The sequence below is a fragment of the Nyctereutes procyonoides genome, unplaced genomic scaffold (genome assembly GCF_905146905.1).
Source record: "Nyctereutes procyonoides isolate TBG_1078 unplaced genomic scaffold, NYPRO_anot_genome, whole genome shotgun sequence".
Classification (NCBI taxonomy): Eukaryota; Metazoa; Chordata; class Mammalia; order Carnivora; family Canidae; genus Nyctereutes; species Nyctereutes procyonoides.
In genome coordinates this window covers 3,319,228-3,334,307 of record NW_026575128.1, presented here as the reverse complement: position 1 = coordinate 3,334,307, position 15,080 = coordinate 3,319,228, and the positions used below count along the sequence as shown (strand labels likewise).

The 15,080-nt window shown below is 55.7% G+C and overlaps 1 protein-coding gene across 1 annotated transcript; it reads right to left on the bottom strand.

The window, feature by feature from the left end:
- Positions 1-252: 252 nt before the first annotated feature.
- Positions 253-14,688, bottom strand: HEYL (hes related family bHLH transcription factor with YRPW motif like). Its single transcript, XM_055341935.1, has 5 exons — positions 14,556-14,688; positions 8,157-8,223; positions 6,867-6,950; positions 5,866-5,947; positions 253-2,645 (listed from the first exon to the last, which is right to left on the bottom strand). Exons 1-5 carry the CDS (start codon positions 14,633-14,635, stop codon positions 1,978-1,980), a joined length of 981 nt encoding a protein of 326 aa, XP_055197910.1. The 5' UTR covers positions 14,636-14,688; the 3' UTR covers positions 253-1,977.
- Between the last annotated feature and the right edge of the window lie 392 nt (positions 14,689-15,080).

Below are 15,080 nucleotides of genomic sequence, written 5' to 3'. Positions count from 1 at the left end.
GGTCCATTTCCACCTCGTTCAGTGGGGGTCAACAGATTCTTCTGGAATTGGGTCCTAGAAACATGGATATGGGTTTCCCATATTCTCAGCCTGTGAAGTTGCCAAACTGGTCAGGCTCTGCTTCGTGCCACCTCCTCTGCCAACCCCTGGGGGCCTGCTGACTTGCCCTGCCCTCCCTGTCCGCCTGCCCCAGGAGCACTTGTGGCCGGGGACCCACTCCCTGAAATGATGCCCTCTCTCCCCGCTGCTGCACATCTCAGATGCTTCCGGGAGAACAGAAATCTGATCGAACAAACACTGTGCAAAGGATACACTAGCTCTTCATGCCTCCTGGAGGAATTTGCCTTTTCAAAAGAGATTTCTGGGTCATTTAAGTGATCTCTGCCCTCTGCCCCATTTCTCCAAAAAAGGCCCTTTCCCCTTAGGGTTTTCGCAAATTCTATTTCTGAGCCCAAGGACCTCCTCCTCAATTTAGTCTCCGGGGAGGGTAGTTCCATCAAAGGGCAGGGCTGAAAGCACCTTCCCAGGGGTGACATTCGAAAGAAGTATTTAATAACCAGCGCGAATAAGCACCGAGGAATTGCCAGCTGGAGGATGCCACGGCCTCGGGTCGGCCCAGCGGTCATCAATCAGCACAGGGTCCCGGGAGGAAGCCACACGGGGTGGGGGGGGCCTTAGAGGTGCTCAAGAGAAGCAGATATTTGCCAACAAGCGCAAAAGTGGTTCTACATTTTAACAACTGGTCTGGCAACACTGGTCCAGCTGAACGTCAGTCCCGGGTCTGCCCCAATCTTGTCCAGTCTCCGCTGTCCCACTGGGAATGGTCGCCAGGCCACCATTTGTTCCCTCCGCTAGAGGAGAAGCGGCCAGGGCCCGGGTCACGAAACGGCCTCCAAGTGGAGCCGGCTGCTTGGCATCCTGGAGGAACAGGATCTCAGGCCCTTGACCCACCATGTGACCTTGAAGGACCGAGAGCCGCCTCTGACTGTCCTTCCTCTCGCCCCTCCTTGCGGTTATTTTTGTCCAGCCGGACAGCCCTTGGCTGTCCCACAGTCTGGGCTCTGTGAGCCGGATGGAAACCAGGCAGCACAGACGTCTGGGGCTGAGTCCCAAGGGGGCTCCTCTCGGGGCGCCATCACATGGGAACCTGACCCTCCGCGCCGTGCACCCAAACAGGGACCGTGCATCTGGAGGATGGCGACGGTGCGAGAGGCAGGGAGCTGGGTTCTCTGCTCAATCCTGGCTCTTGTCCGGGAGCACCGTCTCAGGCCCAGTGGTTAAGGACGCCCTGTGTTAGAGCCTAATTGCTGCCCGGAAACCTCCTGTCTCTATGCAGGGAACTGTGCGTCAGCTGGAGGGTAGGTGTCTGCAGTGAAGAAGATGGCCCAAGCAGGCCCTCCTGGGCCCCTAACCCCGGGCCTTGGGTGTGGTACACAGCGGGGGCCTGTCCTGTGGTTCGCTGCCATGGGGTGGGCAGGGGCAGACAGGGTTCCCCAGAGACTGCTCTGCGGCCCCTGCCTGGTTGCTGTCTCCGGAAGTGAGGCAGACACTAGGTTCAGGCCCTGGGGGCCTGGGAAGGCTGCACCAGTCAATCACCGCCCAGGCTGGGTTCTGAGCTCTCGAGGCAAGCAGCCTGCCTAGCCTGTTCCCAGTCCTTAGGTTCATGCCTGCTGCCCCCCATATGCAGGGGCAGGAGAGAGTCTGGGCAAAGCTTGTGGGGGCTCTCCTAGGACTTGTTTGTCCCAAGAAAGGAATGAGACCAGGCTTCAGAGATCGGAAGAGCTCCAGGAGAGCTGGGTCGACAAGCCGGGCCAGGCAACCAGGAGGGGAGATGGGCCGAGGGGAAAGGGGCCTCTGATGGGTGAGGAAGATGCCTTCACAGATAGGTGAGCCAGGCCAGGCAGCAGGGCAGGAGACAGCACTTGTTTTTAGAGCTCCTGGAAAAAGAACCCTCCTCACGCCTGGGGAGAAACCAGCTCAGAAAGCCCCGATTTCAGTGATTTCGGAGACCCAGGAGGGGCAGAGCACTCCTGGCCTCCCAGCTGCCCCTGGGGAAGAGGGCCTGGCAGCAGGAACGGCCACATAAGTGGGGGACCCCACGATGCCAGGGGGCACGGGGGAAGAAGATCGTAGGAGAGGTGCCACGTGGTTGCTCCTGGCAGCCCTGATGCTGGGTGCCACGGGCAGGGGGGCAGCTGGCCTATCAAGGGGGCGGGCCCTCCTCGTGGAAGATGCCCCTCGACTGGGCAGCAAATTCCTCCGGGCTGGCAGGACGGCGCCCGCGGCTCTGCGCACAGGAGGGGTTCGGAGCGCTGGGATGGGGTAAGCCAGAGAGGAAGCGCTGGGGAGGATGGGACCGGGCACTCTTCCCAGGATGGTGAGCTGGTTGCTCGGGGCTGACAGCCCAGGACAGCTATGGAAGAAGGACCAGGGCCAGGCAGGGAAGGCCAGGGGGCCAGTGGGCGTGGGAGCAGGCTCCATCTCGGCTGCGTAGCTGTTGAGATGTGAGAGAAGACGAATCCGGACGGGGTCTGCACGGCTGCTTGGCCCTTCCAGGACCCCCAGGTACCTGATGACCTCGGTGAGGCACTCCCGAAAACCGATGCTCCGGAAGTCCACCGCCAGGGCCCGGGCATCAAAGAATCCTGCAAAGCGAGGCGTGATGAGGGCCTGCCAGGTGGGGGGCAAGTGCTGATCCTGGGGTCACACCCATGTGGCCTTGGGCATGCCACCCACCTCATCTCTCTGAGCCCCAGTCTCCACATCTGTAAAGTGGGAATAGTCACCCCTACCTGGGCTAGAGGGGGTGCGTAGTGAGGATCAAATGAATTCCCTGAACTCCGAGGCATGATCAAATCTAGAGTATCGTTTTCATCGAAATTCATGATCAATGCAGAGAAAAACTTGCCGACCAAGATGTCATTTAAGCGGACGCTTGCCAGGTGTGAAAGGCCTGTGCCTGCGGAAGTGTAGAGCAACCCTGCCTGCTGGCGGGGGTGGATGCTGGGAGGTGGCAGCTTCAGCCACCAGAGCCATCAGAGCCGGGGCTCTCCTCAGAGAAGGCGACACAGTGTCACATTGAAGCCTGAGGTCTCTGGAGGCCAGGAGAGCTGAGTTCAAATCCCAGCCCTGCCACCTAACCAGCTGCCCAACCGTGGACACATCTCGAAGCCTCAATTTCCCTGACTGTCAGATGGGCATATGGTAATGATGGTTGCACCAGGGCAGTGAGAGTGAGATTGAATGCAACGGTGCCCAGAAATAGTCCATGAACTCAAGGTTAGCCATCATTTACACCTGACCCTTGAACAACATGGGGGCTGGGGGCACCGATCCTCCCCCAGCGCAATTGAAAACCGAGGAAATTTTTGACTCCTCCCCAAAAAACTAGTAGTGAGAACCACCAGAGATCACTTTTTACTGTGATAGCAATTTACTGGGGAGACAAAGGGCTCAGGGGGAGATGAGGAGGGCCACACAGCGTCTTAAGCAGATACTCGCAGCACCCGAGCTCACCCCAATAGCATCAGGAGGGGGCTAGGAAATTATCACTATAGTACAGTAGGTATAGCCTACGGTTAACTTTAGGCCGTTAGGATTAGACTGCATCTCTCCATTTACACTTCTCTCCACTGCAATTGGCACCATGTGTGGTCTGTAAGTGTTTGTGTGAGGAAGTTCTGATATAGTAATATCGATGTGGGACTTGATCCCGGATCCTGGGATCACACCCTGAGCCGAAGTCAGATGCCCAACTGCTGAGCCACCCAGGCATCCCAGCAATTTTTTTTTCAAACAGTTGCAAATCTCCAAAAATGTTTCCACTTAGGTCAAAAACTGCGTGTAAGCAGACTGGCACTATTCAAATCTGTGTTGTTCAAGGGTCAACCGCATACTACTGGTGTGGCTCCTGTTGGCATCTGAGTTTGTCCGCTAGCCTGAGGGCAGTCAGGAAAGCAGGACCCCACTCTGGTCCCCAGCTGCCGCCATCAGGCTGGGCTCCTCAGTTTGGTATCAGTGAGGTCTGACCCGATGGATTGTCCACTGAGGTATTTCGTTCTTGCTGCCTTTCCACCTCCCCTCTCCAAAACCACCTTTTGTGCAAAGACAGAATAGGGAGCACCTGGGTGGCTCAGTGGTTGAGTGTCTGCCTTTGGCTCAGGTCCGGATCCTGGGGTCCCGGGATTGAGTCCCAAATTGGGCTCCCCACAGGGAGCCCGCTTCTCCCTCTGCCGGTGTCTCTGCCTCTCTCTATGTGTCTCGCATGAATAAATAAATAAAATCTTAAAAAAATAAAAAAGACAGAACAGCCTCCATGGGCACTGGCCTCATGACTCTGGCAGCAAATATCTGGTCCCTGGTTCATGGCTGAAGCTCCCACAGAGAGACAGGCAAGGCCTCACTCTGCTGAATACTTAGCTACACGACTTGGAATAAATCCCTTCAGTTTTTGCGTTTGCTATTCTTTTCCAATAAATGTTTTCTGAGTTCCTAAGAGGTACTCAATTTGCATGATCTGATTTAATTCTCAGGAAAATAATCTTATCATTATTCCCATTTCAGAGATGAGAACACTGAGGCATAGAGAAGTTAAATCCTTTGTCAAAGGCCACAAAGCTAGCAAGTAATAGAACCAAATCCACAATTCATGGGATTCGAATCAATTCAATTCAGGATTCTAACCCAAAGCCGGTGCTCTAAGCCACAGGCCTGTCCTCCCATTAGCTCTTGGCAAGAGAAGGGTGATGCCAACAACCCCCAGCCTCGAGATTCTTGTCAGAATCAGATGAGATAACATTGGTGGAAGCACTTTGAAACTATAAAATGCTGGCCAAAATATTAGTCACTATTTTTCTTTGAACCGGATAACCGTACATGCAGTTGGAAAGATCTCTCCCGCTGGTTGATTAGAATCAGAAGTTTTCACTGTTGGCCATGCATTCCTTTGGCAGAAGTTCTCAAAGTGACCACCTGCATCAGGGTCATCGGGCGTGCTTGCTAAACTTGCAAATTCCTAACCTCCAGGCCAGGCCTCCTGGCTCAGAATCTCTGGGGTGCGCCCCAGGGCTGTCTGTCCCCGGACGATACTGCGGTTCACTGAAGCCTGAGAGGCACCAGGCTGGGTCACTTGAAATGCACCTGCCCCCTCCAAAGGTGGCCAAGTTAAGGTTTCAGGACTTTGGTCTTTGTGGCCTAGGTCTGTGGCGCTTTCAAGATTTCTCAATTGTGAAATCACCAAAATATACAGCGAGGCTCCACGTACACAGAATTTCCATCTGTCCCGAAGTCTTTTTAAAGCCATAGTTTCATGACTTCGCTATAACAGACCAGCTCAAAATAATGGCACGAGTTAACATTTGTGTTCTACTGCGATCCCACCACAGATCTTCAACCGTGAGCACGACACGTGATCCCAGCGCTGCTCAGGACCCAGTACGACCCCAGCACCAGCTCAGACGGCACACCACTGGACAGCTGTGGCTAAACAACTCAGGCAGGCCCCTCCCAGGGTTTCAACGGGGATCCCAGTGAGAATGAGTTCATTCAGGCTAATGCTTGAGGAGGGTGGGGACTAAGGTGGGGGACCCCACACAGGGACAGAGCTCCTCCAAGGGCTAAAGCTAGAAGGAGCGGAGTTGAGGACATGGTTGGGACCAATGGGGACACTGCCAGTGGAGAGGGCAATGCTGAGAGAGGAGACAAGCTATGTGACTGCTGCACCTGGGCCCTGCACCAGCCCCACCACAGACCGTAGGCTCTGGGAGGGCAGGGACCACGGCTACTTTGCTCACTAGTGGCCCCGCAGGGCCTCGCCCCCAAATATTTGTTTCATGAATGACTCCTGGGAGAGAAGAGCATCGGTACCTGTCCCACCAGTGGCATGAAGCATTTTCAAGTGATCCACTGTCATCTGCAGGACCTCGGCCTTCTCCAGCTTAGAGGAGCCCTGTGTGTACAGAAGACAGAGAGTGAAGGCCTCCAGCGGGCCTCTCACTCACCTCCCTGTGGTGTCATCAGCCCTTATAGCCTCAATGTCCCCATCTTCCTCCCACCCCACCACTGCCTGCAGTTGGGCTTCTGCTTCGGCCAACATCTCCCAAACAAACAGATTCTCTTCGCTCCCATTTTAGTCTGCATGCCCACCGCACTGCTGAGCATCCTTCCCCGAAACCCCTCCTTCCCTGGACTTCCACGACACCGCTTTTTCTGGCTTCTTCATTCACCTTGCTTTGCCTGTCCCTTAAAATGGGGCTGCTCCCCAGTGGGTGCTGGCTCCCTTTCCTCACTCGGCACATTCTCCCCGGGAGGTCTCAGCTACCTCCGTGGCTTCCGTGTACCATCACCAGAATGCCACTCTGCGTACCCACCACCTCCTAGACCAGCTTTCCTGGGAATCCGACCGCACACTCACCACACCCAAGATCTAGCTCATCGTCTTAGCCCCAAAGCACTTGCTCTTCCTCTATTCTCTCTCTTGAGCAAAGTCTGCTATGCCTCTAGCACCCTGGTCTCGCAGGTGAAACCTGAGTCAGACTCTCGACACGAGCTCCTGAGGGCAGGTACCAGGCCTAGGCCACGGCTGGGCCACGCTCAATTTCCTTACTTGGGCAACAGGCATGATCATCCCATGGGATCATTTTGAGAGTTCTTTTCCGTGGGATGATGGACCTAAAGCCACCACATGTGAGACACCAGGGTAAACACCACTTTCCATTCCCTTTCTCCCTAGCCAGTGACGGGTATCAGCAAACGGGGCACCAGCACTTCAGGCAGCTGCTCCCAATCAATACACCCCGCCACGCAGAATGGACCTTATCTGCCACCTGCACGGAGTTTCCTCCAGTGTGGTCAGGAATGTCACATACCTGTTTCTCAAAGGCGGTGGGGACCAAGCGCCGCAACTCAGAAAGGCTGCTGTTGATGCGGTCCCGGCGCCGCTTCTCTATGATCTGCAACACACGACAGGAATTTACTCGCGGGCTCTTCGCCAGCTTCCAATGGGCTTTGATGGACACTGACTCATACCTTCCCTCATCATATTTTTGTGAGGGAGAGAAATCTGTTCTGACTTTATGGAGGAGGACACTGAGGCTCAGAGAGGGGTGGTGACTTGCTCAATTAGGGTCACACACAGCAGGGAGGCACAAAGCTGGGGGTGGAATTCGGATCTCTTGTCTTGGTCTGTAGGAGTGACATTCCAAATGATTAGCCACAGGTACAAGCAGGGGACTGAGCAATGAGAACAGGGACACTGGGGCAGCCCGGGTGGCTCAGCGGTTTAGCGCTGCCTTCAGCCCAGGGTGTGACCCTGGAGACCCATGGAGCCTGCTTCTCCCTCTGCCTGTGTCTCTGCCTCTTTCTCTCTGTGTGTGTCTCTCATGAATAAATAAATAAAATCTTTAAAAAAATTATTAAAAAAAAAAAAAAAGAACAGGGACACTGGTCATAGCCCTGCAGGCCCTGGAGACGCCTGCAGGCCAAGAAGACCCCTTCAGTGGCTGGGTCGGGAAGAGGCATTGCTTCCAGCCGGGAAGGCCTCTCATTCACACGACCTCATTCTCACCTCACCTACTAGGAGCAGAATGCTGATAGCAGGGCAGACGTTATGACCCCCCCATTTTTACAGATAAAGACGGGAGCTGGAAGGAAGTGGTTTGTCTAAGTGAGGGGCAGGGCTGGTGTCTGCCACATTCCAGGTCTTTGGACGCCCAGGGCAGAAGCACAGTGGCATCCTGGGGGCAGAGGTGGCACTGGGATGAGGTGGCCAAGACCCAGCTGGGAAACTGCTTTCTTCTGACCCCTTCCTCCATCCCGCAGCACACCCCAGAGGAAATGTAAGTTCTGGGCTCACTGGGAGAGATGAGGGGAAAGGGCTGTGTGTCAGGTATTGTCCTGAGTGTATTACATTAATTCATTTAATCTTCAAAACAGCCCTGTGAGGTAGGCACGCTCATTGGTTCAGGTACACAGTTGAAGAAATGAGGCACAGAAAGGTTAAGGGACTTGTGCCAAGTCTTTCTGCTGGCCACTGGCGGAGTCAGGATTTGCACTCGGGCAGTCTAGTTGGGGGTGATGTTTCTGACCAGGGTTCTCTAGGCCAGGGCTCTGGGGACTCAGGGCAAAGATCCGTTGGGCAGCTCTGCTGGAACACTCACCCCTCTGCGTTTCTTCCTGGCTTGCATCTGTGAAGGGCTGGGGGTGGATAGCGGCCTGGCCATCTGGCTGCAGAAGAAGAGAAAGGCTGATTTTTCAGAGCTCAGGGACCATCTCCTTGGCCTGGGCTGACCTTGGAGGACACTGGGATGTGGGCGGGCACAGTCCCCTCTTGGGCACGCCCAGGGCCATGGGGCTGCGGAGGACTCCCAGGCTCCCAGGCAGGGAAGCAGCGCAGGGCAGGTGTGGGTGGGGGCCCATCGCTCCCCCCTCTAAGTCTCCCCTGCACTCAGTGTCCCACCCCAGGATCGCGCAGCGGCTGGGGCAGCAGGGTGGGGTGGGCTGGGCTCTTGGCCTGCCGGCCCTCACCCCTGCCCCTTGCCCCTCGCCCTCCCACCCCGCCCCTGTCCCTCGCCGCCCACCCCCCCACCCCCCGCCCCCTGCCCCTGCCCCTCGCCGCGGGCGTCGGGGAACCGCAGCCGGCCGCGCTCCTGCAACCCGATCCGGGCGGGGCGGGCGAGGGCACGGGCGGCGGCGGCGGCGGGGCCGGGCCGGCGGGTTGGGTTTCAGAGGGAGCCGCTGGGAAGAGCGTGGAAAGAGCAGATGCCGCCGCTTCCCACGGGCCGGGCGCGCCCGAAGCCGCCCTCCGCCCCGCCGGCAGCTGCCGCCTCCTCCCACGCAGCGCGGCCCGGCGGGGGGAGGGGGGGGCGCATCTGGGTCACAGGCCCCCTCTGACCCTCGGGCCGCCGCCCCGGCCCCCCAGGCCCCAGCCCCGCACCGCGGGCCTCCCCCACCCCCCCGCCGGTCTGGCCCCCGGGTTTGTTCCTGCCCAGACTGACCGGAATGAAATCTCCAGCCCAGGCCTCGCCCCGCTAACGGTTCCTGCTTCAGAGGTTCTCCCGGAGTGGAGGGGATTCGCGGGGTGGCACTGAGGGCCATTCACCCGGCCAGCACCCCGGAGGCCCCCGCCCCGCTCCAGGGCTGGACTGTAGGCGGCAGCCAGGCCCCAGCCGTCCACACAGCTCCCAGGGGGCCATGCCCTACCAACAAATAACTTTAGACAAGACTCCCCTGCTGCTTCAGAATGCAAGATGCCACACATCTGAACAGGGACCCATGAGCTTGCCTCCGCCTCCACTGCCACCCCTGGTCTCTCCCCTGGGCCCGCATCTCAGCCAAAGCATTCCTTCTCTCAGTTCCGCGGGGCCACCTGGCTACCACTACTTTTGGGTCCTCTTCTGTCCTCACCCACCTCATCCAGACGCGCCCATTCCATGTCTAAGATACATCTCACCTCTGTCCTGCTTATTTCCACTGCTGCCCAGAGGACTAAACCTCTATCATCTCTCACCTGGACAGCTGCAAGAGTCTATTGCTGGGTCCCTTTGCACCCCTTTCCCAAACCCCTACAAACAGGCACAGTGATCATTTAAATGCGCACATCTGATTTTGTCCATCTCTTAAAACTCCCTAGGGCCTTCCCCATGCTTTAAGGATCAAGGCCGCCGGGATCCCTGGGTGGCACAGCGGTTTGGCGCCTGCCTTTGGCCCAGGGCGTGATCCTGGAGACCCGGGATCGAGTCCCACGTCGGGCTCCCGGTGCATGGAGCCTGCTTCTCCCTCTGCCTGTGTCTCTGCCTCTCTCTCTCTCTGTGTGTGTGACTATCATGAAAAAATAAAAATTAAAAAAAAAAAAAAAAGGATCAAGGCCGCCATCATTCAGGTGGCCCAGCTGGCTCCTGTCACCTCCTAGACTCCAATCACCTTTGCTCTTTGTGCTCCAGCCTATGAATACACTAAGTTCTTCATGTGGTTGCACATACTATTTCCCTCGCCTAGAATTCTCTGGTGCAGCCTGTCTACCCACCTAGTCTCAGCCTCTTTGCCTAGTACTTTCTACCACCGTACAGATCTCAACTCAACTGTCATCTTCCTAGGGGGGCCTTCTCTGACATTCCCCCTCCCACTAGATAGCCTCTGCTCTACCCTCTCCTAGCATCCTGTGTTCATAGCATGTATACCCATTTGTTGTTTTATCTTTATATTTTTGTTTTTATTTATATGATTATTTGACTAATGTCTCTCTCTCCACCAAGTGTGTGAGTTCCCTGAGGTCACGAACCATGTCTGTCTCATTTACCACTGTAGCCCCAGCACCCAGCAAGTGCTTGGAGCACAGCAGGGCCCATGTTGAGCTCCCTTCTCCTGTCCCATCTTTGGTATCACTGAGAAACAGAGAAGTGACACCACAAAAGCTACCTCCTACCTCCTAGGCCTTTGTGGAATGGGAGCCTCTGTGGCTCACCAGGAGGGTCCCAGCCCATGTGACTACCCTCTTGGCATGAGAGGTTAGATCATTTTCACTAACTGCTCAAAGAGAGAGAGAAGGTTACCGGAGAGTCCACATCAACAGTGATCAAATCCCACTGCTATGTCCCTGGATTTGTCCAGCTACATCTGGAAAGGGATATCTCCTTCCAAACATCTGGATGAGAAGGACTGTTAAGAGGCCTATGAAGCTCCTGAGAGGGATGGTGCAGCGAGCTAGGCCCAGGGCTCAGATGGCCAGATCCTGAGATCTGTAGGGCAGCTTGTTTACAAAGCTACACTCAGGACAAGCCCCAAGAGCCAAGGGATACTAAAACATGGCCTTTGTCCCCCTGGGCTGGATAAGGAGTCTCTAGGGGTATTGGGTTAGCACTGCGCACGTCACTGCCCCTCAGCCTGATCCCTCCTCGGGGACTATCTGTTGGAGGCTGACGCACCCCTTGCAGGGCATGGTGGCTTTGCTATCCCTTTTTCCATTCTTCTGGTCACTTGTTCTCTGCACTGCACTATTATCCCTCTTTTCTGACTCCCATATCTCACAGGCAAACCTCATTCCATTGTTGTCTTGGCATTGCTGCGTATATTTCCTTCCTCCGAGCCTAACAAAAACCCCATTTTACAGATGAGGATGCTGAGGCTTGGAGACTCAAGGCAGCTTGCCCAGCCTACGCAGCTGCTGAGGAGCAAAGCAGGCATGGGAATCCATGTCTTCTGGCTCCAAATTCAGCATTGTTTTCCCTCCTAATTCCTATTTCCTGTCTGTCTGAATAGCCCTCCAGTCCCCTTATCCTTAAAGCTCCCAAGAGCTCAACCAGAGCTCACTTCCAGGCTGTGATCTGGCCCTGACACTGGGGGGAGGTGTGAGAGCTTCTTGTCTGAGAGTCTGAAAATAAGGCACATCTTCACGGACCCAGAGAAGATATGCCGACCACCAAGATCTGCCCAATGGGCTTCGAGTGGTCCCTAGCCAGATTTCTGGGGAGGTCTCTCTGGGGGGAGGCAGCTTTCTAGGTGGTCTGGCTGCCAGTCCTGACTGCTCTCAGCACTCATCCTCAGGCTCCCCCTTAAGGACTCCCCCCATGGAACCCTTGCAGATGACCCCACTCATTTTGCATGAACCAAAGACAAAATCATGGTATTCCCAATGAAGGGTTTTCAGGAGTGCTGAGCCCATTTGTAAAATAAAGAAACTGAGAGGGGAAGGGTCTGTTCCAGGCCACACAGCAAATTAGAGGAAATTCCAGAACTGGAGCCAAGTCTACGGACTTTTAATCCAGTGCTCTTCCCAGTGCACCCCAAATCGTCACATAGCCAGTACTCCTTGTTCTAGACAGTACTTCCACATTTACTTGTCTCCTTTATTGCACAACGGCCCTGTGAATTAAGTATTATTGAGGCTATTTCACATTAGGAAAAAATAATCATTTGATAGATGGAGTGACAGAGACACAAAGAGTTAAGAATCGTGCCCAGCAAGTCAAGTCTTTGGGCTTCTAGTCTTTTCATTAGACCATGCTGCCTTGTGACCATGACACCCTCCCACTGAATGGTGACCCCTTCAAGAGCAGCACTTGTTAGAAGTTACCTTGGGCTACATCAGGGAGCTGTGCACTTTAGGTACATTTATTTCCTCATGGAAGGCTCACTCTGTGAGGTAGGTATTAGCATCCTTGTTTTATAAGGGAGAAAACTCAAGTTCAGAAATGCCCAAGTTAATGGTAGTGAGACTCAAACTCAGGTCTATCTGACTTCAAAGGCCACCATGTGCCTTAAATCCTGTAGGAAAGACCCACAGATCTCCACCCAGTGCCTGACACATGACAGGTGTTCACTGAATGTTCACAGAAGGGGAGGGGAGAGAGAGGCTGTACTCTCAGTTGGGACCCAGCATGTGTCAGAGGGGGGCTGGGTTCAGATAGGAGATCCGTGGGTGATTTTCTCATATGGGCCAAGATGCCACCACCGGGCAGATGCCCACAGTGACAATGGAACATGCCCTGCTCCTTATTCTCACATCTCTGAGTGTGGGGGATTTGCGCCCTGCCTCTGACCCCAGGGAGGCCGGCTGCCCCAGTCCTGTGGCCCTTGCCACTGTTTATCTGGCTTTCTTTGTACATGAAGCTCTTCTTCTCTGAGAGTTCCCTGAGGGCAGAGGCTTAGCAGGATACATCTGGGCCCCCCACACCCAGCCCAGGGTCTGGGCCACAGCAGGCATCGTTCAGCACACCCTGAATTGAAGCATTGATGTCTGCTGGGGGGGAGGGCCCTTTGGTGAGTGCTACAAAGAGGGGTCTATAAGTCAGCCTCTGCCAGATGTCCAACGGCTTTCTCTGCTCTGAGAGGGTCTGCTCCTCTAAGAATCTAGACAGTCTCTAAAAATGGGCTCGGCTAAAAGGACAAAATGCTGTATGGGAAAAATCTGCCCACTGATCCTTTATGCCATTGCCCAAATGCCACCACCTTCAAGAAGCCCTCCCTGATGCCTTTGGTTGTAAGTGACCTCTCCCTGCTTCGGTGCCCTCACCAGCCCACAATCTGTCTCCCCTTCCATCTTCCATCCTTTGCCATGGTCTTTGACCTGGCGGGTCACTGACTGAACTGCAAATTCTTGGAAGACAGAGCCAGCTCTCTGGCATCAGTTTTGTGCCTCTGATTCATGAAGACCCAATGACATTGAATTTGAGAGCCCCCTTCCACCACCAGCACGTGGTGCTAGGTGCTTCCCCTGCTCCTAGCAGGCTCAGACTCAGAGAATTGCCTCTCTAAATAGTAGTTTCTGCTAAACCATTTAAGAATGCTAATAAGTTGCATGGGGAGTTGTATTATATACCCCCAAAACTAATTAGTGTACAAGATGCAGGGGGGATACCTATTACCTCATCTCCTGTTATAAGCTATAAATACTTGGAAGCTGGTGGCATTTTACTAGGATTTGTGATTGAGGTAGGATCTCCTCCTGGTCTCAGAAAACTGGAGTCATTGAAATTATGAAATCTCCTCAAAAACATCCCTAAGAATGAGCTGAATCCCCCTTTCAAATCTGTTCTGGAGAGTCAGGTTTGGATGAACCAGGGAGATCAGATAGCCCCCTGTCTTTCCCACTCCATGTCCTCCTTTTGTTTTATTGATGAGGAAACGGGCTCTGAAAGAGAAAGCAATGTCCCAATGCTTACATGGTGAGTTGCCGGCAGATTTAGGGCTGGGACTCAGCCCTGCAGACTCCCACTCAGTCCTTGCTGCTCTTTCAGGGCTCTGGGTATCACATGTTGGGTGCCTGACATGAATTAAACATTTGCTATGTGCTAACCCCGTGACATACATCATCTTATTAGATTTTCCCAATAAACCTATGAGTTCAGTTCTGTTATTTATGCCCATTTCACCGATGAGGAAAGTGACGCTTAGATTGCTCACAGAACTGGGTGAAGTAGCAGAACTGTACCAGCGGAGTTTGTTGTACAGGCTTGAAGCAAGTCGAATTATTTACCAAGAGCTGAAAGACGCTGGCAGCAGGGTGTGCCTTAGAAAGAGTGTTGGAATTGGAGTCTAGGCCCCTGCACTGACAAGTCAGCTATTATTTTCTTTGGTACCAAAACCTTAATTCCAAAGTCCAGTTGGCTCAAGGGAGGGGAGGTTTTTCTTCCCCCTTTTGTGTACTCCATGGACAGTGCACCCAAGCTAGGGTAGAACAGAGAAAGTATGGCTATTCCGCTTTCTCAGCGGATTCCGGACAGGGGGTTTCCTAAGATCTTCAGGGAAAACTCCTCCCCAATAGCCTCCACCTGGCTCATCTATAGAAAGACGGTCACCAACTGGGAGTGAGACCCCAGAGCTGAACTCCACTTCCATCCCGGGCCCCTGAGCCTAAGTGGCCCAGGGCGCAGAGGATCCAGGCTCTCGTGCGAGTGGTGGCCCACGCTGCCCACGCGCCCCCCACTCGCCCCCTCCCACCCCCACCCACACACACCTGCGGGCCGTCGCCCACACCTGCATCTCCTGAGGCCCTGGGGAGGACTAGTCCCCGGCCCCCCTGAACCCGTCCGGGCACTCCCGGTACCCGTCCCCGCCCTCACCTCAGCTCGCCCTCGCGGCCCACGTCGATGGGTCCGTCGGACTCGCTGTCAGAGCCGCTGGGCTCCCTGGGCCGCTTCATGGCGAGCGCAGGCTCTGGGTCTCCGCGGGACGGTGCGGGCTCCCGGCCGGGAAGCTGGGCCCCGCCCCGGCCCCGGCCCCGGCCCCGCCCCGGCCCCGCCGCCCTTTCCCAGGGCCCTCTCCCTCTCTCGCGCCGCAGCCCCCGGCGCCCCGGCGCCCCCTCGCCCCCGCGGTGACGCGCAGGCCGAGCCGTGGGAAGGCCCCGGGCGGTCACCGCCCCCTCCGACGGCTGGGAGGTCCGGCTCCGCTCCGCCGCCCTGGCCGCCGCGCTCTGGGTGGCCTTGGGCAGGTGCCCTTGGATGCCCCCCCTCCACCGCTGGGGAAGCCAGGGGTCCCCGTCTGTCCCCGGTTCGCCCGGGTCTATGGGGGCGCCGCCCCGGCCCCGCGATGCCCCAATTTCTGCAAGGGTCGAGGCGGCCAGCTCTTGCCTCCTGGGGTTCTGGGGG

Coding starts and splice junctions, on each gene's coding strand:
- HEYL (XM_055341935.1), bottom strand. CDS start 14,635: ATGAAGCGGCCCAGGGAGCCCAGCGGCTCTGACAGCGAGTCCGACGGA. Junction 5,948..6,866: donor CCACCGCCTTTGAGAAACAG/GTATGTGACATT, acceptor CTGTACACACAG/GGCTCCTCTAAGCTGGAGAA. Junction 2,646..5,865: donor TCATGCCACTGGTGGGACAG/GTACCGATGCTC, acceptor CTCGCTTTGCAG/GATTCTTTGATGCCCGGGCC.